Raw genomic sequence first — 23611 nt, forward strand, 5'->3', positions numbered from 1 at the left:
TATCCTTGGGGTGCCACAGCCATTTTCCCGCCATAAAGCTTAGACCGCCCGGGCCGGGATCTACCCCATCTCGTGGAATACCAGAGACCCATGACGACCCGGCTGTTTACTTTCAAAACCGTTTGCCATGCGTAAATGACAAACGATTTTGTGAAATTATTATTGCCTTTGTCATCATCGCTCGACAGTCAGCAGACCCACTCACCCCAGAAATTCGTCCTTCCTCAGCATCCCCAGCATCGTCAACATCCTCGTGGCCTAACCACTCCCAACTCCCAATCCGATTCCGAATCCGAATCCTGTTAGCCAGCCTCCACCTCGCACTTTGCGCTGCTCAATTTGGCAAACAGTCAGCCGTTGACATTATCCTTCCGCCGGCATGGCACTGAAAACCAATAAGCCACCAGCAGCCAGAGAAAACCCTCAGCCAGCCCCGGCACAGTGGGACAAAAGCTAGAGCCATATAGACTTACATTAGACTTCGCATTAGGAAGTGAAATTGATCTAATTAAATTATTATTAATTATTACAAGATTAACTATACAAGAATAACAAACTTTGGATCATTTTAAACATTTTATAAACATTAAACATTTTTATCAAGGATATAATATTATATTCTTATTTTCTTACATTTACACTTTAAGACGACCACTGTGGTCGGTCGGCTAAATCCCGCAGCAATTGCTCCTGGCAATGCGCACTAATCCGAGAGCACTCTCACCCACTCTAAGCCATCCATTGGGACACCGCACCACCCCGAATACGCCGAGTTACACGAGTTTCCGGAAAGTGCCCCGCCCCCATGCCGTCAATGCCGCCCTCGCCGCCCTCGTAGTGTATTTATTTTATAACATTGCCAATCAAGATGGCTGCGCAAACATAATCGCAGTGGGGCGACACCGAAAGAGACGGGTAGCTGTGTGGAGAAAGAGAGGGCGAGCAGTGGGGGAAACAGAGACAGGACCTTTATCCCGGCCACATAACGTGCCTTTTTTGCATGGAAGCCCCCGCCAGCTTCCTGGTTAAGGATCAATAACACTTTTGCCTCAATTCCGGCAGCCGGGATGCGCTCACATGCCCCATTCTTGTTTGTTTATTTGTTTGGCAAGCAATTTCAGCATTTTTCCCATCTCTCTCTTATCTTCTATCTCTGGCAGAACCAGTGTGTGTGTGTGTGTGCATTATCCTGTGGACGTACACATGCATGCTGGAATGTCCTTTTCAATTTGTTCAATGATTCGCAAGCAAATTGATTCCCATTCAATTCCGCGCCGTTTCGCATCCGACAATTTCGATTTTTATTGGTTTTCTTGCTCACTCATCATCCTTTCTCACTCTGATTGCATCCCTCCCACTCGCACTCGGCCATTTTGTCAGTAGGATCCTGGCTCCTGCCCTTTCTCCGCCTTTATACGTGTGCGAAAATATAATAAAATTGTAAATTGGTTTTCGTTCGTTTATTGTTGTGTATATTGTTACTGATATTGTTATTGGTTTTTGGGGTTTTATCGGCTCCTCAATGCTGCTTTGCCAATATTTTGGGTGCCATTTGTCGGTCCTTTCTCGATTGTCCTTCATAGTTTGGACATTTTGCGATTGGTTTGGGTCGGATGTGAGGTTGACATGAAATAAATTAATTGGAAACTCAGTTCAAGTGTTATGTATGTAAATTTATTAAACGGAAATCAATTTGTTTTCTGATTTGAAAGTGCGATGACTGTGCGATAGAGATGCGAGGATTTGTTCAGAATAATTGATATATAACGTTGTACATATTAAATACTATTATATGAATTTAATAGTTTAATGTTTTCCTGAGTATAATCATTTTTCTTTCTTTATATTCTGTATATTCCCTAGCACAGTTTTCCAACTGTATTAGAGCTAATCACAAACAAATTGCAACTACCAACTTAGTACGCTCGTAAACCTCCACAGAGAAGTCTTTACAACTTGACCGCTGCGGATTTGTGCCCAGTACCGAATGAGAAATCAACTTCCTAGCAGCGGACGGACAATTCAAGAGGCCGGGCGAAGAATGTTTGTCACAATACATCAAATGGCTGCGAAATGACACAAAACATGAACGCGTCACTTTCCATCACTATCACTCCAAAGTGCCAGGCCGACTCGTTGGCCTAACAAGCTGCGTCTTAGCCAGAATCCCAGCCTCGCCTCGACTTCAGCCGGCCCAGACAGCCTGACGCAGCCCCGGAGGCTCACACAACGTGGCTCTGTCTTGGCCCCGAGTATCTGGCTCAGATTAACTGCGCGCATGCGCAACTATTTGCGCACATTTTAAATGGGCCGTCTTGCGCACAATGGTCGCCGGGCTGCAGGGACAATGCACCTTGGAGATCCAGTTAAAGGAATGGATAGTGGATGCGCTGCGCCGGGCGTGTGGTGCGGGTTGCGGGGTGCGGAGTGCGATCTGGTGACACTCCATGTGGACGATCGAGAGTCGTCGCTGGGTCTGGCAAGACGACCGCCTTAATCCGCCAAGAAATGCGGCAACAACAACAGCCACTGAGATGACGATCATGGCGATTATTTGTACCTCCACTTGTGGGCTTTGCAGCTAGCGATGACAGCGTGACTCACGAAAATGATCTAACAGATAGTTTACTTGGTGCATCAAATTGCAGGAAGCATTACGAAGATATTCTATTGATTATTTTAGTGGTTATTTAGCCAAGTATGGTGCTATTAGTATTGTAATTTTTTTTTTTTTTGATGTAATTGTAATTTTTTATTGTATTTAAAACTATGCAATAACGGGGGAATTATTAAACATAAATTAGTTTCCTACATTTCAACGATTTACCTGTTTAGTCACCCCACCACTGTCATCTCCATGGGGAAGTGCTGCGTCCTCAGATACGAGACTTATACAAAGATTGCTTTCTGTGCGCTCTCCACCCTTTTTCCGTTTTTGTCGCAGCAATCTCGTCTGACCAAAAGCGACTAACGAGCTGGGAGCTGGAGCTGTATCCGAGTGCGAAGTTGGGTGATCAGGGGAGTTCTCCAGCTTCGTGGCGGGAGCTGGGTTTTTGGAGCTGCCGCTGAGCGACTGCCAGACTTGATATTCAGCGACAACGACATCGAGATATATACAACAAGCACAACAACGAAGTTGGGGATGGGGATTGGTATCGGGAATCTGTGGCATCATTAATCCCTTGCATTGGCAACGCCTTGTATTGCAAAGCCGCCGCGTAAGTTGTCATGTTTTTGTCGCTTTATGGACTTCTAATCGTTCAATTCTATCAAAAAGCTTACGCACTAACAAACGTGTCCCAAAAACTGGAGTCCCCATACCCATACCCAAACCCAAAGCGATCCAATCCGAACCGCACCGAATCGGGCAGCCAATTTTCAGGCAGTCCCCCAGATTAAGATATTTAGATTGGCCCACGACGACACGAGGGAGACGAAAGTGGTTCCTCGAGCAACTTATTTAGCACCTTTCGGGCCAAGACGGCCCACGGGTCCAGGTCCGCATCCACATCCACATCCATTGGGCGACAATGGCGATGGAGATGGAAATGGCAGCATCGGAATTGGCATCGCAATCGGAGTTGCTGTAGAGTTTGGAATCGAGTTAAGGCTGGAGGTGACAATAAGCCGGTGGCTGAGTGGCTGACTGGACCATGAAATTTGGTTCAATCTGCTGCCTTTTTTGTTGCGGACCGTGTGCCACTGATAGAGTCTTTGTGGCATTTGATGGGCGAATTTGTTATTTGGCCCGGCACAAACACTTTGCAGATAATCCGCTGGGAGGAGGAAAGGTGCGAAGATGTGCATAAATTGGGCATCAGATACAATGCAGAGGTGGCAAGCCATCGATACCAAATGATAGGCTTATAAAAGGGAGCATTACTATTGGTAAAATAATACATGTAATTAGGGGAATTAATGTAATGCAAAGTTATATTCTTTGAATACCTAATTATTAATGATATATTTATATTTATTAATGATACATTTTAAAGGATATAATACTTAAGGCAAAAGTTGTATAGCTTGTTTAAAGACTCAAACTCATGCTAAAATTTTAGTTAATATACACTTAAATCATCTTAACCGATACTATCGTTTTTTAACCATCAGCAAACCGATCTTTTTCGAAGTATTAAATTTGAAAGTGAGGATGAATTGAATCTTTTAACGGCTTTACCCAAACGGTCTTTTTGAAGGGTCTTTTGAAGGGCTTAAAAGGTCGAGTCGATTTGCATCTGACTGCTGGACTTTCGATCGCGGCCTGTTGAGTTATTGTAATTAATGCCAAATTGGCCATAAAACACAACATTTGCATGTCAAACAGCGGAGTTTTTTGGCATAAATTTATCCATCATATTATTCATAATTTGACCTTTAGCCGGAAGTGTCCATTGTTCGATCGACTGAAATAATTAAATATTAAATATGATTAAAGTTTTGTGAATTGCCTGCTCAAAGCTGGGACACTGAAAGCCCACGCAGAGCCATAAAGTAGCGACTTATAGAGCCGCTCGAATGCTAAACGCCATTCAAATATAAATAAATGTCAATTTGTGCACGCTTGGCCATAATCTGCGAGTGGCTATAGTCTCTAGATACTTTTTGTTCTCAGCCGTTCAGACTGAAACAGAGTCTGAGTCTGAGTCTGAGTCTGCGAGCTAAATGCAAATTAAAGCTCATTAATCGCCGAGAAGATATTTTCGAGAAACAGCGGGGCATTAATGGGCTTCGCACTTTGCCGAACATATTGCCAACTCGTTTTGCATAGAAAGTGGCCCGCGGTTTTTTGTGGGAGGGGTCTGCTGCGATGGCAAGGCGATCGTAAAACATGCCATGATTACTTTATTAAGCCAAATGTTTCATAAACAATCGTCATGTCGTACATAAAACTCGAATCTCGGACCCAATCTGAATGCGATACTCGGATATCTCGGCGCGGGCGTTTCTTGTCCCCCCTTAAAAAACCATCTCGTATAATCAAGCGTTTTGCTTAGCTAAGTTTCTAGAGATAAATCTCTTGGTGCGCTCAAAATTATGGCTTTCAGATATTGAAACTGAGATACAGAAAAGCACACCAGTTTAGAAATTCAAATGACCAAACGACCTGCAGGGAGTTTAACTAATTTTATTAAATTGAACATTAGTTAAGTTTTGCCACAGATGCTGCTTTGATGATAAGGTGCTGAAAAAGCCAAAAATGCTCGCAATTAAGCTTCGGTTTTAGCATAATTAATTTGCTGATCGATTAATGAGCAGCGCTTATCAAAGGGATCTGTGGGAACTCGAAAGCTCGTTCAGAGATATGTATATATCATGATAAGTGGGATTTATTGCAAGCTACTCCACTGGCACTGCACCATATTGGATTACGTTCTCGTCCGACTTCCTGCTCTCGAACATTAGCCGTGCATAAATGTCTTATAGTGATTCACGATCCATTGGGTTGCTTATTCAATTAGCGCTTTTATGCGTTTTGCCCAACTTTGGCGAGAAGGTCTTAATTTTATGCCTTTTGGCCATAAACATCGCAGACTATAGACAGATTCCATGGGCCATATATCAGCACCCACACTGGTAAGTGGATACTACTCAGACTGAGACTGTGGCTCAAATGTCTTCATTGGCCTGGCCAATTGTCACTTCCTTCCTCAATGGAGGAGCTGGCACTACGACTACTACTACTACTACTGGGCTGCCTCTTTGTCTGCTTAATTTTATTATCCAGTTCCGCCATCAGCTGGCGCGGATTGTCGCCATTGTGGCCAACATGGTCGTGTCTAGCGACAAATTTAATGACTTACTCAGCCCCCCATTTTGGGGGCAAGGGAAAGGGAAAGCCAAGACTTTGTAGCTCCAATACCACCACTTGCGCGACAAAGTCTCCGCCTCGTTTTCGCCACGACCCAGTCGAAGTCGAGGTAACTTAGTCCCCCCTCCTCCGTAACTTAGCATTTTTTAATGACTTAATTTACGTTCGCAATAGGTCCCACCTTCCACGTTTATTGTTTTGACTAAGTACGGATCTCGTGCTCGGCAGGCTGAGGGGTTCTCGGACTCGGATCGTCTGGCTCAATATGATGGCTTTATAGCCAGAGTCGCAAAGCGACGCTAGCGACGCCCTCGAGTTGGCTTCTTATCGCAGCGCTCTCATCGTCTCCATGGTTCCCAGTTCCCAGTTCCCAGTTTCTTGGCCAGGCTTCCTGTTCTGATCCAACGTGGGCTGGCTAAATATAAATTGTGGAACCAACCACATGTGATGGGGATCAGAAGGATGGTGGATGGAGGATGGGGGCTCTGCAGCGTGGGTGTTGGCCAGGGATGAGGCGGGGAAGCCGAGTTTATTGTTAATTTAATTGGGCAATTTCGTGAAAGTGTTTGCCTTGGATTTTGTAGCTTCTCGCCTAAATTAGGTGGACAGTGGGGCAAATACTTACGATTCTTATTTAAAATATAAAAAAAATCCCAAATATAATGATGATTATTGTAACCTTTTAAGCCCACAAATATAAAGCAAACATATATGTTTATATATTTATTTACCTTGTATCCATTATGCCCACTGCAGATCTTTGCTTCCCAGTTGAATGCGTTTTGTTGAAATTTATTTGTCATTTGTTTGGTCTGCCAAGCAGAACCTCAATTCTGGCTGACAATCAAAATGCGCTCGATGCCCTGAGTTGAGCTCGGCGATTCGCAATCGTGGGCAGCCAACACGGCGTATGAGTTATGGCTGCTCACTTGGCGCAATATTTACGAGCGACGATTTGGGACGCCGACACTTGCTGACCAGGCGGCTTACTTTGAAATGGATTTCGCTGAAATTAACACAAAATGTTGCGCACAAATTGACAGCCAACACGATGCTAAATTAGATGGTCAAACAATAATAAGAGGAAAAAATCGGAGACTGGGAATGCCGCTTTTGCTGACATTTCAAGTTCAATGTCGTCTAACACGACAAGCGGGAAATTAGCGAAACACGCTTATTAAATTCCAATGGGGACGGAGATGGGGATGGGGATGGAGGATCCCCAGCCAAACGACATGTCCGTGTCCATGTAAACCGATCTAAATAAAAGAGAGAACCTTGGGTGCTTTATTGGGCCAGTCAGACAAACAAAATGCATTTAAAAGCTACAAAACTACATATCACATACGCCCTAGGGCGGAATGGGGATTGTGGGGATAGGGATACAGATACAGATACAAACACGAGTTGACAACTCATCGAACATTGAACACGTTGTAATGTGATACTTAAATGCCTGATTGGCTCGTAAATATTTTCACTCTGGTCACAACTCTTTGGCTTTGGTTCTGCCTGATGCCGTGGCTGTCGTTTCTGTTGTTAACAATAATTTCTACAAAGTATCGCCCGTACCTTTGGCCGCTCGGTTTGAGCCAACAAAAAAAAAGAACAAATAAAACAATGAGAAAAAACGCGAAAAGCGGCCAGCGAAAAACGAACAAAAAAGCGCCAAATCTTGCACTAAAAACACACCAAATACGACATCAAAGCTATCGCAGCGATCGATCGGAATCGAAGGGATACAATTGTAATTGTTTGGCCCAGCTCTGGACCTCATTCTGGCCACACAGAGGTAGTCCAGCGATATAAGCCGATCGCCATCCCATCCCAACCCAACTCATCCGATCCGATCCGATCCGGCACTCTCAAGGCCCGTCCTCATCATAATGTTAATGTAAATGCATTTTAAATGGACTTGCGTACAACATTTTTTGCTCTTTGTCTCGCGGCTGTTGTCGCGCTTTGTGTGGACAGTTCGGACAAGGACAAGCTGTTTGCAACACGATGCGGGCCTAGCGAAAGATCATAAAAAATGCAGACCATCTCGGTGGCACTAAGAACGAAGGTGGGATGCTCTACGGGCTTAATAATCCTATAAAATTGCAAAACAAAATTATGGTAAAAGTAAACAGACATAGTTCTTGTCTTGAAAATAAACTATCAACTGTCAAAACTACTTCATTCATAGAAGTAGCTTAAACTTTAATCAGAACCTTTTCTATTCCTTAAAGTTATTTGTTATCTTAATTTATAATTTATTATAGTGAAAGTCCTCTTTAACATACCCACTACAAGAAGAGTACCGCCTCACATCTACCCATATACATGTGTGATCTCTTGTCTGTTTGAGGCTGCAAGAGCAAAACGTTTTTAGTGTCTTACAAATGAAATCTGACAGTTGGCGAGTTAAAAATAACAAAACGCACAAAAACCCAATCCAATAAGCACCACAAGAAGAGGTGATGGGTAGAAATTAACATAATTTAATCAACACTAATTCGCGCTTTCAGCTTGACAGATCTTGAGTCCGGCAAAAACCGACGAGTAAGATGTGGGCGCCTCAATCCGAGTACCAATTGTCACTTGGCTACGGGTTCGGATGGTATTTCCGCCCTGCTAATTGCTTTCTTTTTCCGACCTCATTAATATGCCAGGCACAATGATCGGTGATCAGTGCTCAGCGATCCCGAGGAAACAGGATGCTGCTTATCTATATCAATCAGGGGATGCTGCAGTTGCTCTCGAAGTATCCACCTCGCCATGAATGAATCCAAATGGCTTAGGAGCTGGGGAACGGGAATGTCAACTGAAAAACAAGTTCATTAAGAATCGTTCTGCACTGCCCACTAAAATGAGAGGCCAGGAATTGATTGTAATCGACATTTCTCTGTAAAAACTAGCAACGAAAATCCGTGTAAAGAAAAGTGTGAATTAAGACAATTACAGGTTGTTGGGAAAAATACTTTCATTGGAAGATGCTAGCCATTGGCCAGGTGCGGGGAAAAAGGGGGGCCTTAAGGTCCTAGGAATGTAGATAGTGTTAACCTTCATAGGAATTTAAGTTCTTTGTTAAGTATCAAACTTATTTGAAAGTTTTGCTGATTGAACCCCTTTTGCCTACGCCACTGACTTTAGTAAGGCGATAAGCACGTCGTTTTCATTTAAGAGCACAGCACATCACGTACGCACGAGATTCTGTTTAAATATAGCCACATGCCCAACATATTAAGCAGGCACGAGAGCAGCGCCATTCAGGGCCAGAACAAGGGGATGTGGCCAAAAGAGTGGCCCAGGCGCTGCTCCAAATTGGTTTATGACTTCCTTCTAAGCCTTGTGGAAGAGAACGGGGGAGCGTTCGGTGTTACGAGCTGCTCTAATGGCTGATTTAGGGCCAAAAGCAGGGCCAGGCCAACATAAATTACACGGCGTAATATATATCAGACGACGATAAGATCGATTATGCTAAGTTGCTTGGCGTTAAAATTATGTTGACGCATGTTTCTAAAATGTTCCAACATAGGAACTGAACTCTGCGGGTATATATCTTGATTTGGCCATATAATATACAAGCCAAACAAACCCCACCAAATTATGCAAATCTCTTGACAATCATTTAAGGCCTTTAAAGCGTATTAAGTATGGCAAGAGGGGGACGGAGCGAGTGCGCTGTGGGCAGTGCAAAAGAGATGGACGGTCGGATAAGAGTTTGTGATCGGAACGCACCTCTAACCCAATTTATAACGACTTATCGACAGTAATAAAAACAAAATACAAAATACGTTTCTACACATGTTGCGATCGATAACGCCAACGCCTCATTTGCATGTTAGAGATGGGGATTTGGGGGATTGGTTTTGGGTATTGGGTGAACTTGTCTTTGTGGGTGCACTGAGAGAAACTCATTAAGAAGACATATATTCAAAAAACCATTTACAAATCATTTAGCATCAGAGATAAAGATACAAAACCACCATGGATGTTTGAAATGCTGCAGTATAAGTGCAAGAAGTTTACCATTTGATTTTGCACAAAATATTATGTATGAGGTCCCTATTTTTTCGCAGTGTGCTCTTGAGAGATCGCCCCCTTGCTGTGGCCGGACACTTGACATTGTCAAATCGTGGCTTAATTAAGCAATCGATCTTCTCCCCGCGAACTGCCGAACTGGCCAAGATCGAAAATGTTGCTAATTTGCAAACAGACAAAGAGCTGGTGGGAAAGTCGAAAAATGTGTGTGTCTTCCACCAGTCGGTTGTCCGTTATAAGCCCTAATGAGTGCCCACTTATCTGATGTGATCCAGGCAAAAAGTTTAAAAAGTTCAAAGATTGGGAAAGAAATTTAAAATTCATTCAGCACGGCGACTGATTCACCACATTTGTTCAGAGCAGCGAGCCCATAAATCATATGGCCTCTTGTGACACTATCGAGCTAATCAAATCGCCAGATATAAGCCACAAAGAAGGGACCCACAGAAAATCCAACACAAATGGAAAAAATCAAAACCAACAACGAACAACGAACAACTCGAAGAAATGACAGCCAACAAATGATGTTCGACGCTTTTGTGGACATTAATATTTGACATTAATTGAAATTAATATTAATTTCATACTTATTGTAATGCCCGTTAATACTTCGATTGGAGTGCGGGGGCGTCTGCAGTCCCGGTCTCCCGGTCCCCCAGATGAATTGGCATTTTTCGGTCGACTAGGGAGCCCGCTGTGACCAACTGGTTGGGATTGAGTCCGCGTCCGAGTCTGAGTCGGAGATTCTGATTCCTAACCAGATTCCTCGGCCCAGCACGATAATTCGCGTCACTGTTAGAGGCAACAACTTAATTTTTGTAGTCGCAGGGTATTAGAATTTAAGTAAGGCGTAATTAATGCTGTCTGGCGGGGCGAGGATTTTTTTCATTCCAATTTTCCTGTAGGCAAGTCATGCCACGTATGTATATGCGAGGTTTATTTATGGGGATCTAAGTGATTTCCGATGAGATTGTAAAGACCGTCCAGCGATTGAGGCATCATCTCGCGCCGCAGGGGGCGGTTAGAAGGGGGAGTGGCCTGGGATGGGATCCCCTGTTGCGTGTTTTTTCTGACCACGGGACGCAGTGCATCAGGTGAAGGTGAGAGAAGTCGAGATGGGTTTCACTTTCCATCTCATGCGAACAACGAGTGTATCCCCCTTGATATTTTGGGTGTGATACCATTAGCTCCCCGCAATTTGAACAAAAAAACTGGTTTCTACCTGGCTCCGGACAATGAATATTATAAGCGTGAATAAAAATTGTTGCTGCCGATATTTGCGCATCATTAAAATCATCAAATGATGCCAATTAAAAGTAAATAAATAATACATTTTATGAAAGCAATCAAATGCCCCCTTCAACGGGTTAAGTTATGCACGGTGAAAATTATAAGATTTTGTTAAAACTTAATTAGCTATCCGAGCCGAGACAAAAGATTCCCAAAAGCGAAATACAAAAAACTTCGTAGTCTTAAGCTCAAGGGGCTCATTAATAAATTAAGAAGAGCACACATAAAAAAGTCTGCGGATGAGGGAATTATGCAGAGAGATCGCTGATCGCGGAAAAAGGCAGTCATAAAAAAAGGGTTCAGGAATTTAAGGTAAATCTGAATGAGATTGGCAAGCGTTTTAAAATCAATAAAATGCGATTAGCGTTCTTTCGACAAGGGAGCCTAATTGAATAGCATTTATCAAAAATTTCTAAGCGAGAGATAAAAAATGTATATACGTTAGAAGGACAATGTGTTGGGGGCTATAAAAACATACACGTAAAATATTTTCAGCTGAAAACATTTTGATGGAGCGATAGATCTAAGTAGGGATTTCCTCAACTGCTAAAGATCGAAAAAAGTAGGTCTTCGATAATATCACGTTTTAAGGTAGTTAGTAGTACACATGTTTAATGGCAGAAGAAATATTTGATTCACATCTCCAAAATGATATCCCCATTTCTCTTCCTTTTCCTTAACTTTTCCCGCCAAATTCCCCACATCCTCGGAATGCCCATGCCAAATCGCACCCGCTGCGTTATTTAAGTGCCACATTTCACATAAGCAACTTTTAAAATTATTTACATGCACCACACGGACACGAACACCTTCTGACCGGCTCCTTTGGATAATTAATTGATTAAAATGTTTTCCTTTTTCTCCTCTTTGATTTCCTTTTTTTGCATATTATGGCGCGTATCATATTTCACATAAATGAGCGCATTCAACACGCTAAAGTGGCAAAGATGGTGCAGGAGTCTGGGTCAGGGGAAGGGGAAGCTGCCAGGGGGAGGCTGGTGTGGCAGGCAGACACTTGTTGCCACAACTTACCACCTAGGGTAAGGCAAACCCAGCCACAATCATGATCATGATGAGGCCGATGTCGAGGCTGCAAAGATGCCCCAAAGAGTTTGTCTATCCAAGCGCCGCATGTTGCCACATGAGGCAGAGAGGCAAAGAGGGACCGGGGCTTGGGGGTCAGATATTTCCAGGTGAGAGGTGAGGGCCGAATCTCGATGCGACTCCAAACACGGAACAGGGTGTTTATGGTGATTTAGTCAGTTATGTGGATCGTAAACATTTTTGATAGCTAAATTTAAATAAACGACAGATATTTGTGGCTCTCGCCGACCAGCTTTATGGGATCTCGAGCTGAAGATGGAGGCGCTTACTCATTCGCTGTGGGCTTTGTTGGATTGCTGGTGGGGAGATGAAGAATTTAAATTAATTTTATTACATTCGAGTTTTTGTGTAGTTGGCGCGCGAGTGAAAATATCATATTACTTTCGGTAATATATTTGGAATTAATGGCGCATCTTTGGGCCCAGAGATTTTGTTACGTTTTACTTTTATTTAGTTGGTAAATTGGCCATAAAAGCCAGGCTGGCCTGTGTGAGCACGGGTCTTCGATCATCCGGCCGATAAGGCCAGTTTCCATCTACGAAGAAAGCAAGAAGAAAGAAGTTTCCAATGAATCGCTGTTTTTTGGGTGCATAAACAAAATAAATATTTTGTTTAAATTTAACCGTTGACAAGCGTTTCAAATGTCAGTAGAGTATAGACTGGCATAATTGGCTCACATTTATCTCCGGTCAAAATGTTGTTTATTTATTTTGGAAATTGCTGCCAGCGATTTACCTGAGCCGAGAGAGTCACTGGGATTTTCCCAGCTCCCTTTTCCCGGCCCTCACCTTTCCCCTTCGGCTGGATTAGATCCGAGCTGCAGGCACTTGTGGCTTAACTTTTGTCAAATCCTGTTAGAGATCAACGATCCTCCGGTTTTCATCTGGGTCCTGGCCTGAATGAATGTCAGTGCAACTTAATCCTCGACTCGACTCGGCTCGACTCCTTGGGCTCGGTTCGCTGACACGCCTCCTGAAATCTGCATACTCCGCATTGACTTATGCCTTTTGTCACAAGTCAGAAAGAGGGAAGACTGGATTTCGGGGCCTCACAATTCATATTTAATAAGCCCATAATGGCAATAATCATGATTTTACAGCGAACTTGGACCATTGCATCTCCGGAGCAGCGGGATGCCAGTAAAGGGTTTCGTTTTCGCAAAGGAACCCATCCCAACTGACACAATGAGTCGGGAATGGGAGGAACTAGCTTGAAAACTGGGAGGCGTTGCGCACATTTAATTAATACGTTTGCTTGTTTTCCAGCTCGCCTTTGGGCGCAGAAGATCGGTGGTCGGTTGGTGGGCGTGCCAGCAGATGATTAGATTTTCTTCCAAAATTCCAGCCAACGATGCTGTATGTCATTTGCGGTTCCCTCTGCATTGTTCCATATTTTGAGCGATGCCTGCAAAGCTTCGTTTAGTCCGGCAATCCTTTAGGGCCCTTCTCTCAGCGGGGTCGGGGGGCTTATTCCGATTCAGATTCCGACTAACATTTCAACGGAAGCCCCGGGCTGGCATAAATGCCGTGTTTTGGCAGGCAACTGTTTATAACAATCGACTCTGAAAAGGGAATGCAGGGGGACTAAAACAAAAGACTTAGGCAACGAACTTGCTGCTTGCAGAGTGAAACAAACGAATATGAAATCTTTATGGCCCTATTATGCAGCGGGGGGTGTAAAAAGATGTACTATCTTGGAATATTATGCCAAAGATGGGTATTTTCAGCTGTTTGTTCAGGTGAATTTGGAAATAAAAGAGCTACATACCTTAAAAGGTGTATTATAGTTTAAATGGCATATAGACTTTAAAAATTGCCTGCATAACATATCTTGTTTAATAAATTGATTTGATTAAATCCAGTATCCATTTATGTGTAATCATTTAATCTTTTTGCCTCGTTCTTTATGAAGCTCTTGGTTGTACAGTTAATATGCTTGTTAATTTTATGACTTTTTGTATCCTCCCCAAAGAAATAATTATGTTCTTCACTCAGTAAATATTTCTATCTTTTCTGGATCATTATCCCTTACATTTCTCGGTAATTAGATTGATTTCTTGGCTGATTCTCAATGTTCCCACCATAAAAAGGACCAAAGGATCATAGAGTCACTAGCCCACAACAATGGCAACAACTATCTGTGCTAACGGTTCTTCTGCTCGTAAAGAAATCAACGGAACAATCGGTCCAAGGACCACAACAATTGCTGGGCTCAAGTGCCCCCCGTCCGGGCCAAAATCACGCAAAATCGTAGGACAAACAATGAGTCTCGACCCCGGGCATTTGTTTAATTTCCAATTAAAAAGAGCAAACACCAAAAGAAGTCGAGATGCATCTATACTTACGCCCACGCACAGCAGGTTAAATCGCCTGGCATTATCTTCATTGACATCACGACAAGGGATTCCTGACAACTGTTTTAGGCTGGCCAGTCCACAAAAAAGAGAGGCAAAAAGGATCGGCCAACACTTGGCTGACCAGTTGGACTGGGTATTGTGCGACCCCTGTTGAAATTTCCAGGGCAATCGAATGAGGTTTTCCTTCCACGCTGCATTTGGCGTTTAGAGCGTTTCCCGGAAAATGCCACTTGTCAATAAGGACCCTATGCTGGCCATATCTGTTATCTAAATTACGCTAGGCAAAACAAAAACAGCAGTTGCCGTTACGGTGATAAATAGAAGCCAAGTGGCCAAGAAAAAGAGGGAACCCGAAACGAACCCTAGACAATCCTGTTTGCCAGGGGTGGGCCCTGTCTAATGTTTTAATTTGATTTTAAAACGATGTTAATCTAATATCTGTGGAAAATGTCAAAATAAAGCAGCACTCCCTCACCCTCTGCGTCTGATTAATTAGAAATGGTAATAGAACCTGGTCCCCGAGAGGTACATCTAATTGAAATGCACTTGCCGTTGCTGCCTGACTTCGATTTCAATGAATTTTCCACTTTATTACGAAATACGCTGTCAAAATTGTATTGGGAATCGTTTTGGGTGTGCTCTCAGCTCACTATCCAATAATCTACGGGCATTATGCTGACAATATTATTTTCCAACGAATTTGAATTTTCAGCCGCAACAGCAGCTCGACTGGAATGCCATCAAACATTGGACGACGGACATCAACATCGTCATCAACATCAGGGACGCACTCATTTGTTTTGTTCGATACTTTTTGTGGGTTCGTTCTGCTTCTTTCCTCGGTTCGGGGCGTGAATACCACAAATTTATATTTAATTGTTTGATTGCCTTGGCTGCATAATTTTTCAATATTTTCATCGTCTGTTTGCGTGTGTGTGACAAATGTTAATTCATTAATATTTGGGCATACGACAGACCTGACCTAACCCCTAAAGTGTGAATAGATGAAGCTCCGAGTGTGGGTGTTTCGATTCACTGCCAGTAGCCAACTGAGTGACGAATTACCTGTTTATGCATTAAAGTCTCTTTAGCACAGGTGTGTTATTGACTGCAGAAGGCAATGTGTGTATTATGAAGTAGAAGGTTAATTATCAGAATAATCAGATATCAGAATAATAATACAAGTTTAATGGAAACGCAATAGGTTTTGTTTTGAATTGATAAATGTGCTTAAGTCTTATGTCACAGTTGCTTATAAAAATAGGTCTGAAAATAATGAAACCAACAATTACAGGGCGTGTTAATATTTTTGTTTACCTAAAAAGCTGCTAATAAGATCAGTGCACTTAATCATCGAAACTAAACCTGTAATAAGCTTCCCGTGGCAGTAATTGCTTCGCAGGAAGTACCTGATTCAATTATAGAAAACCACTAACTGGATGGGGGCATATCGGACAGTAGATTCCCCATTGGGAGGTTCTCATGGCTGCCAACTAGATGGAAATCGCTGGAGCGGTCTGTAATTTAAACGAATTCACATCGCTTCAATTATGCACATTTGTTGGGCAATTTTCATAATAAATATTCTAATTGGCTTTTAATTATACGAAAAGCGTTTCGTGTTCGAGTCCGGTAAATTGACTAATTGCCGCTTGTAATTGCAATATATTAGATGACGCCTCATTGGCCCGGACCACCGAGCCCTCCGATAAGCTACACTATACTACAAAGCCATGTTCAGCTTACATTGAGCCACATGGTGTAGAACTAGAACCCATATGCAGGCCCCAAATGGCAAACCCATAATTAGCCAGACCGACTTGAGGCTGGCACGCAATCCGAGCATTTGTTGGCCTGTCAGGGCGGGGTTATACCTTTTGGGGAGGAGCGGTGCCATGGGTCCTACGAACATACATTTGTATGTGGCCCCCTGATAGCTTCGAGTATAATTCAATAACGGCATCAGCGATTCAGTTGCGGTCGTCACTAATTGATTGTTTAACCAGCTAAATGTCCAAGGCGGGATTTTCTCCAGTGCTTGAATAATGCATTGCACTGCGGGCAGCGTGGAATGGCATTTATTTCGATGGTCAATCGCGGAACAGTGGGTCGAGACTAAACTAAATATAATGTATAACAAATACAAAACGCTTGAACTCGAAAAATATTCAATTAATAATTAATAATCAATCAATAAATATTACAAAAATGAGTTTATTTTCTATATTTCACAGTTCCCTTTTGAACCCTTCGAACCACTGTGCCTGGGCATTGAAATGCCAACAATCATACGCAGCGTGGGCGCTCTAGCTCATCGAGCATAAAACAGTAACAACAGACATCAGGTTGTCATAAAGAGTGCATATTTATGCGGCTAATTCGAAATAAAACATAAAACTCACCAAATAATATTAAGCGACTCTCGACGAACCCAATAACTGAGTGGCAGAGAAACCGAGATGCATATCAACAATTAGGACGCCCCATGGAGTTGGCCACGAAATCGGGAATTGGTAATGGGCAACCGAGAATTGAGAATTGAGAAATTTGACGCTTTTACGATCGGGGGGAGGGGGCAGGGAGTCTGAGACTGGCAGCAGCAGCATAATGTCTCTCTTTGATATACCAAATTAAAGCATTCGATATTTGATCGGCAAGGCACTTTGCATATGAAAGAGACGGCGTCTGGCGCCAGAAATCCGTGATGAGGCCGCCGATCTAACAGTCCAAAAACACCCGGAGAGCCAAGCATAATTGAGGCAATTAGAAAACATCAAAATATTGGACCCTGGCCGCAGAAAATTGTTAAATAAACAAGAGCCAAAACGAGACGTTGTTGCGGCCCTTAATTAAGCACTTGAGGGCCCAAATTCGAGTCAAATGTTTATTCTGTTTACCCCGGGACATGTTGAGCAGTTGGCAATGACACAGCGGATCTGGAGTGTATATCTTATATATCTTGTGTGGTTAAGGAGCGGGAGACGCCCACCGTCGGATCATTCAATTAAAACGCTTACGAATTATTACGACAAACAAAATGTCGAGGGCCTGGAAAAGTGATGCCAATCTAGCCGAACCGCAGGAAGTGCCCGCCGAGGAATGAGAACAATCGTTCCGTAAATTACAAGCAATTGAAGTCGGCCGATCGAGATCAAGATCGAGTCCCAAGACTCCGAGGCAAAAGTGAATGACGGAAGTGGGGTTAACAAGCGTGGCGGCCCCAAAAGTTCGTCGCCTAAGTCTTTCGTTAGACAAACGGACCGAACATGGACTTTAAAATTAATTACTTAATTTAACACAACAAGCGGCCGGCGACACCTTCGATGATGTCTGGTGTTTCGGGCGACAACGGAAAGCACTAAACAGTCGTTTCGTTTCGGGCCGAAAACCTGTTGGCCTGGCCAGCACATCGCAACGCATCTCGGAACGATCCTTGGCCGGAATGAGCGGGCTTAACAGATTAGTTAGCATATCCCATATCAGGGTAATTATTGTTAAATGCGATAACGATCTTGTACAGCGCTGACATTTATTTATTTTCCTTAATTTCGCCGTATTAATCTTCCAGGAAACACACATTAAACAGAACACCGAGATATGGCACGTCCCGATCTCGAGCCCTGCGCTCCAAAGGATGGCCATTAAGGGGCCAAGGGGTTCTGGTCGGGGTCGGGGTCGGGTTGGGGTTGGGGTTGGGGTCTCGATCTTGGCTTGACAATTTGCATTATGCCGGCGATCGATCAGCGATCGGTGAAATCCAACGGACAATAATGAGCAATGGATGGAGATGGGAGGGCAGGCAGAGAGAAACTCAAACTCAAGCCGAAACTCAATTAAAATCCGAAATAACTTCGAGACGAGACACAGCTAATTTAGCCAAATTGGATTACTTAATAAACTTTATGGGATAAGTAACAATAACAACAACAACGGGCAGCCAGTTGTGGTGCGTGGTGCTGGCCATAAAGTGTATGCAGCGTTGTTGTTGGCATTATTATTACTATATCTCTTTTTTTGGGGCGCGCCGCATAACAAACCTTTTGAGGCATTCGAAAATCAACAACAACAAAAGCGAAGCCACGAGGCAAAACAAGTTGTACAAACATATGTATGCCCGATATATGTATAACATCATCAACAGCCAACAACTTACCAAATTGTGTTTTAATTTCCAAGAATTATCAGCAAGGGATTTCATTCCGATTTCGGCTTTCGTTTTCTCTCCGTCCCTTTGCGCCAGTGTGTGTTTTTGTTCTACAGAAACATTTGAAGAGTGATATTGGATAAAGGAGGCCAGCAGATAAGCCCCCAATGCAATATGCAGGGGGCGTGCCCCAGCCCCATTATTAATTACAGTTCCCGCTCGCGATGGGCCGTGTATCTTGAATCTGGAGTTGGAATCTCGAAGTTTCCATCAAAGGTGCGTGTTTGCTAAGCAAACAAGACTCGCCATTAGCTGAAAGGTTTATGGCTAAAGCCGCGATTTCGATCACCGATGAAACATATAATTTGCCCGCTTTGATTTACGACTATTGCAATTGTAAGCTTTGTGATTGCAATAGATAGGTTCCCCCTAAAAACCCCCCCGATTTCAATACTGGCGGGGGACCTTTGACAGAGTGCCACAATTTAGTGCTGTTAACAGCTAGTAATTAGACTCGTTATGTCCGTTAATTAGCCATATCAGCCGGACCAATCTAGTTTGCAGTTTGCCCATTGCAATTAGCCACTGCATATTCATTAGGCCACATTCGATAGCCGATTTCTGTTAGCTGATGCCGATTTGCCGATAATGAAAGCTGCGCTTATATACCGCCACGGTTTTCGCATAAATTTGTGGTTCAATAATCATAAATTTGGCTTTTAGATCATTAGCACACCTCGAGTGGCTTGTTAACCAGTTTCCAAAGCCATCCCAACCCCCAAAAGCCCCCGTTCAGCATCCACCCCCGCCCCTTTGATCTCGCACGAACTGCGCTCAATTAAATTCTACAATAAAACACGATTTGCATTTTAAATTGTGCAATTAAAATGCTTATGAAATCTATAAGAAATAACGATCGCTAAATGCATTTTATAGCCACCTCCTTCAGCTAACCCGCTCTTTTCAGTCGCGGCCGCTCCCCCTCAATCCCCTTTCCCTGCGCACCTGTCACCATTTCCAGTGGACAGAAACAGCAACAACAATGTTAAATGTCACACGCTAATTAATTGACGGCGCATAATTTTTCACTCTGTCACACAGTGGGACGAACTCAATTAAAAGGGGGCGGAGATGCCAAGGCTTAAACAAGAAAAAATAACCTAAAGTAAAATATTGTTGAAGGGAAGTAAAGCTGGAAGAAAAGTTAAAGTTCACATTCATAGCTCAAAACAAAATTGTTTAAAGTATTAATAAAGTAAATCAAAAAAACATTTCTCTTTCAATTTCTTTTCATAATGAATATTTTATATTTTATATGATAATATTCGTGTGTGTTTCTTACAATCATGTTGGCTTAGGAAGTAGTTTCTAGCAACTAGGGCTTTATATTAGACGGCTTTAAATAATATCCAGCTGCAGTTGAGCGACTCTAGAGGTTCGTGCTTAAGACTAAACATAAATAAATGCTAGATCGTCATACAATATACAAGAATTATACAATAGCTAGTGCATCGAGTACGATTTGTTCTGAAGAATTCACTAATTAAAAGTAATGTCATGAATATTTACAGGCTTAAGTCATAATATTTGTACAGTTATAGTTGGTGGTGTCTAGCCTAGATTAATTTTTAAGGGTTTCTTTTTTGCATTTGATATTTGGGAAAGAGAGGAAACAACTTGCATTCTTTGAGCTCTACTCAACCTCGAAACTTCGCAAGGATTTGGCACGGATCTTGAGAGAGAATTGTGGATGTAGAGGAAGGGTCTCTTAATACTTTCCTATATACACTTAGCCTAACGCCTTGGGATCGCTCTAAGAATATATCACAACAAAACAAACTATGTTACTCTCGCCGAGATTCGACTGGGAACCCTCGATAACTGGAACTGGACTGCATTCGCCAGGATAAGGAACTCACGGACCGCCGCAGGACTATCTCCTGGCCGCTTCTCTCAGTGGCTGGCGTCCAGCTCGTGCTCCTCATCGCTGGGGCACTCGTCCATCTCCATGTCGATCAGTTCGTCGTCGTCCTCGTCGCCGCTGCCGTTGTGCATATTCCGCTGCGATCCTCCCTCGCCGCCCTTCTCGTCCTCCTGCTGCATCCGCTTGTGCTTGGTGCGTCGGTTCTGGAACCACACCTTCACCTGCGTCTCGGACAGATTGAGGTTCTGGGCCAGGGCCTTCCTCTCCGCCCCCACCACGTACTGGTTGCTCTCGAAGGCGTGCTCCAGCTTCAGCAGCTGCGACGGCGAGAAGGCGGTGCGAATGCGTTTCGGTTTGCGGAACGGGGGCACCAGGAAACCTTGAAAGAAGCAGAGAAGAAAGGGTTTCGGTTAGTCATCGGTATTTAAGATTATAATTTACAGCGATAAATTAGCAGTGACAATATATTGCAATTATATGAGACTCAAATTTGAAACATATTAGCATCTGTCATTTCTGATTAATTATATGAATATTTAAAGTTTTTAGTTTTAAGTTTTTTCTTTTTTCCCTAAATCTTTTTTTGTTTCGCATATACAGAATCATTCCAAAAGATACTTACTTCCAGGGAATCGGTGTGGGAAGATCCTTCCATGACGGCTGAGCAGCCACGGGTACAGCTGATAGCTATCCCTGGCCATGCCTGGATTGGGCATGAACTGGGCGTGGGGCGGCAGGCCGGCGGCAGCAGCGGCGGCGGCCGCTGGACCAAGGACATGACCCGCCTGCAGGGCGGCGGCCATCTGGAACTGGGCGGCAGCAATGAGATGCGGATTGTGCTGGGGCGGCAGCTCTGGCGGAGCGTTGATGTACGGCGGCAGCGCCTTGATGTCCGGCAAGCCGGGCTGACCCTGCGGCATCGGTGGTCCTCCGGGTCCCATGGGAAAGGGGCGAACGAGTCCAGCGGGCGGCATGCCCGGCATCATCATGGGTCCAGCTCCTCCGGGATGCATCATGGCGGGCTTTGGATAATTCGGGGGCGGCTGCTGATGCTGTGGCGGTGTGGCATGTGGACTGCTGATCAGCAGAGTGGGCGAAGACGAGGGCTGCGAGGACTGGGGGCTCACGGACTTGGGAGGCGTGTGCGGTGGCTGGATGCGCTGGGCGGGATTCTCGGCCTGCTCCATGGCAGGTGGTGCAGGTGAGCGTTCCCGCTTGAGGGAGACGGCCATCTGGGGCTGCTCCGTTTCGGGGGAGAGGCGTGTCTGCAGCGGACTCAGGCCGCTGGCCATGGCGGCATTGTGGTGCAGTCTCTGCAGCAGCTCCTGAATGTCCTGGTGGCTCTTGGGTGTGCCCTGATGTTGCTGCTGCTGCATGAGTAGGTGCTGGTGGAGCACATGTTGCTGCGCAGGAGATAGATGCGGATGCGGATGTGGTGCCTGCAAATGCTGCTGTTGCTGCTGCTGAGCATGCGGATGCGGATAGGGCAGTCCGTGGGCAGGAGGAGCCATCAGATGGTGCGGGGGAGAGCCTGGGATCAAGGTGAGTGTGGCTGGTGGCGTTTGGGGCGGCGAACCGGGCACATTGCGCTCGCCGGGCGGCGGACTCTGGGGACCGGATAGCTCGGGCGTCGAATTGCCGCCGGCGGTGCTGACATCATTGCCCACAATGGACTCGATGCTGAAACCGATCTTCTGCTTTGGTGTGGGCATCATGACGGCTGCAGCGGCGGTGGGAACCGGCGGAATCATTTTAGTCATAAATACGGCGGTTAGTTCGGCTATGTTGGCGGCTTTTTTTTCGGGGGTTTAAACACGGTATTCTGTTTTCTAATCCTCTGGGAAGTCCTTATAACTGTAACTCTCTATGTTTCGTTGTTTTTCTCACACTAAGCGACGCATTGGAAACGCTTTCATATATACGTATAGTTACTATATTAATCACACACACACTCGGGTTGTCAAGACTTGTGCGCTACTGCGATCGACGCGTTCGTTTTTCTTATTTTTTTTGTGTCGGAAGACGGAGAATATAGACGTGTGCTCACGACGACGTTCGATGTCTGAATAAATCCGGTAAGCCCGGCAACACCACCAAGTGTGCGCTACTCGAAGAGAGCTGCGCTGCGGCGAGTCTTCTCTCTTCGCCAGTACAGGCCAAACCAGTTTATCGAGCCAGAACGGGAGGCACTGTGCTTGGTGTAGTATGGCCGTCTTCTTCGCGCGCGCCTTGTGGATTTTATCTACCCTGCAGATATGGCCTAGCTGCGAAGGAGCGAGTGAAATGGCTGCTTTTCGAGGGGCGGGTCTAGTTCGGTGCGCTGCATTTACCGAATTTTCTGCATATGGCTTCCGTTCAAACAGCCACCACTATTCTGCTTTGTTGTTGCTCTTGGCCTTTGTGTAATTTGGCTTAAACTGCCATTCATAGTTCTTGTTTTTGCGGTTGCATTTCTGGGCCGGAACGAGCGCTAAATGGAAATCTAATGCCAGGTGGGCAAAATGTCTCTGTTTGCGGACTCTGGCCAAATTTGCAGGAAGTTCGAAAAGGGTTTTCGAGGCTTACAGAGGATGTGCGTTTTAAATATTTCCCTTGCTCAGGGGGATTTACTGGGGGATTTTGGTTGTGCAAATTTATAGTTTAGCAAGGATTTGTTGGACGATCTTTATATATTTATGCATAAAAGTAAAGAGTTAGAAATATAAGTATTTAGTAATTGGTGTTTTTAAAGTTCGTGAAGCACATACAACAACAAGGTGTAAAATGTATAATTTAAAATACTTATTTAATTTATGATCTTATATATTAACTTTCCCTATTTTAAAACGTCCCGGTCTTCGTACAGCTGACAATCCAGTCCACATTAGCAATTCCACACCACGGATGCACTTCAAACTTGCTGTTTCCATAAATCATCTACGAATTTCGATCGGGACAGTTTTATGAAATGTGCTA

At 44.1% G+C, this 23611-nt stretch overlaps 2 protein-coding genes across 2 annotated transcripts; both read right to left on the reverse strand.

The window, feature by feature from the left end:
* Nucleotides 1-1317: 1317 nt before the first annotated feature.
* LOC117145401 lies at nt 1318-2551 on the reverse strand. The gene is made up of 2 exons (XM_033311039.1): nt 2354-2551; nt 1318-1575 (listed from the first exon to the last, which is right to left on the reverse strand). The coding sequence occupies exons 1-2, from the start codon at nt 2543-2545 to the stop codon at nt 1318-1320; spliced, it is 450 nt and encodes a 149-aa protein (XP_033166930.1). The 5' UTR covers nt 2546-2551.
* Nucleotides 2552-20008: 17457 nt separating this feature from the next.
* LOC117144695 (homeotic protein empty spiracles) lies at nt 20009-22731 on the reverse strand. Its single transcript, XM_033310020.1, has 2 exons — nt 21279-22731; nt 20009-21035 (listed from the first exon to the last, which is right to left on the reverse strand). Exons 1-2 carry the CDS (start codon nt 22414-22416, stop codon nt 20686-20688), a joined length of 1488 nt encoding a protein of 495 aa, XP_033165911.1. The 5' UTR covers nt 22417-22731; the 3' UTR covers nt 20009-20685.
* Between the last annotated feature and the right edge of the window lie 880 nt (nt 22732-23611).

This window comes from Drosophila mauritiana, chromosome 3R (genome assembly GCF_004382145.1).
Source record: "Drosophila mauritiana strain mau12 chromosome 3R, ASM438214v1, whole genome shotgun sequence".
NCBI classification, from domain to species: Eukaryota; Metazoa; Arthropoda; class Insecta; order Diptera; family Drosophilidae; genus Drosophila; species Drosophila mauritiana.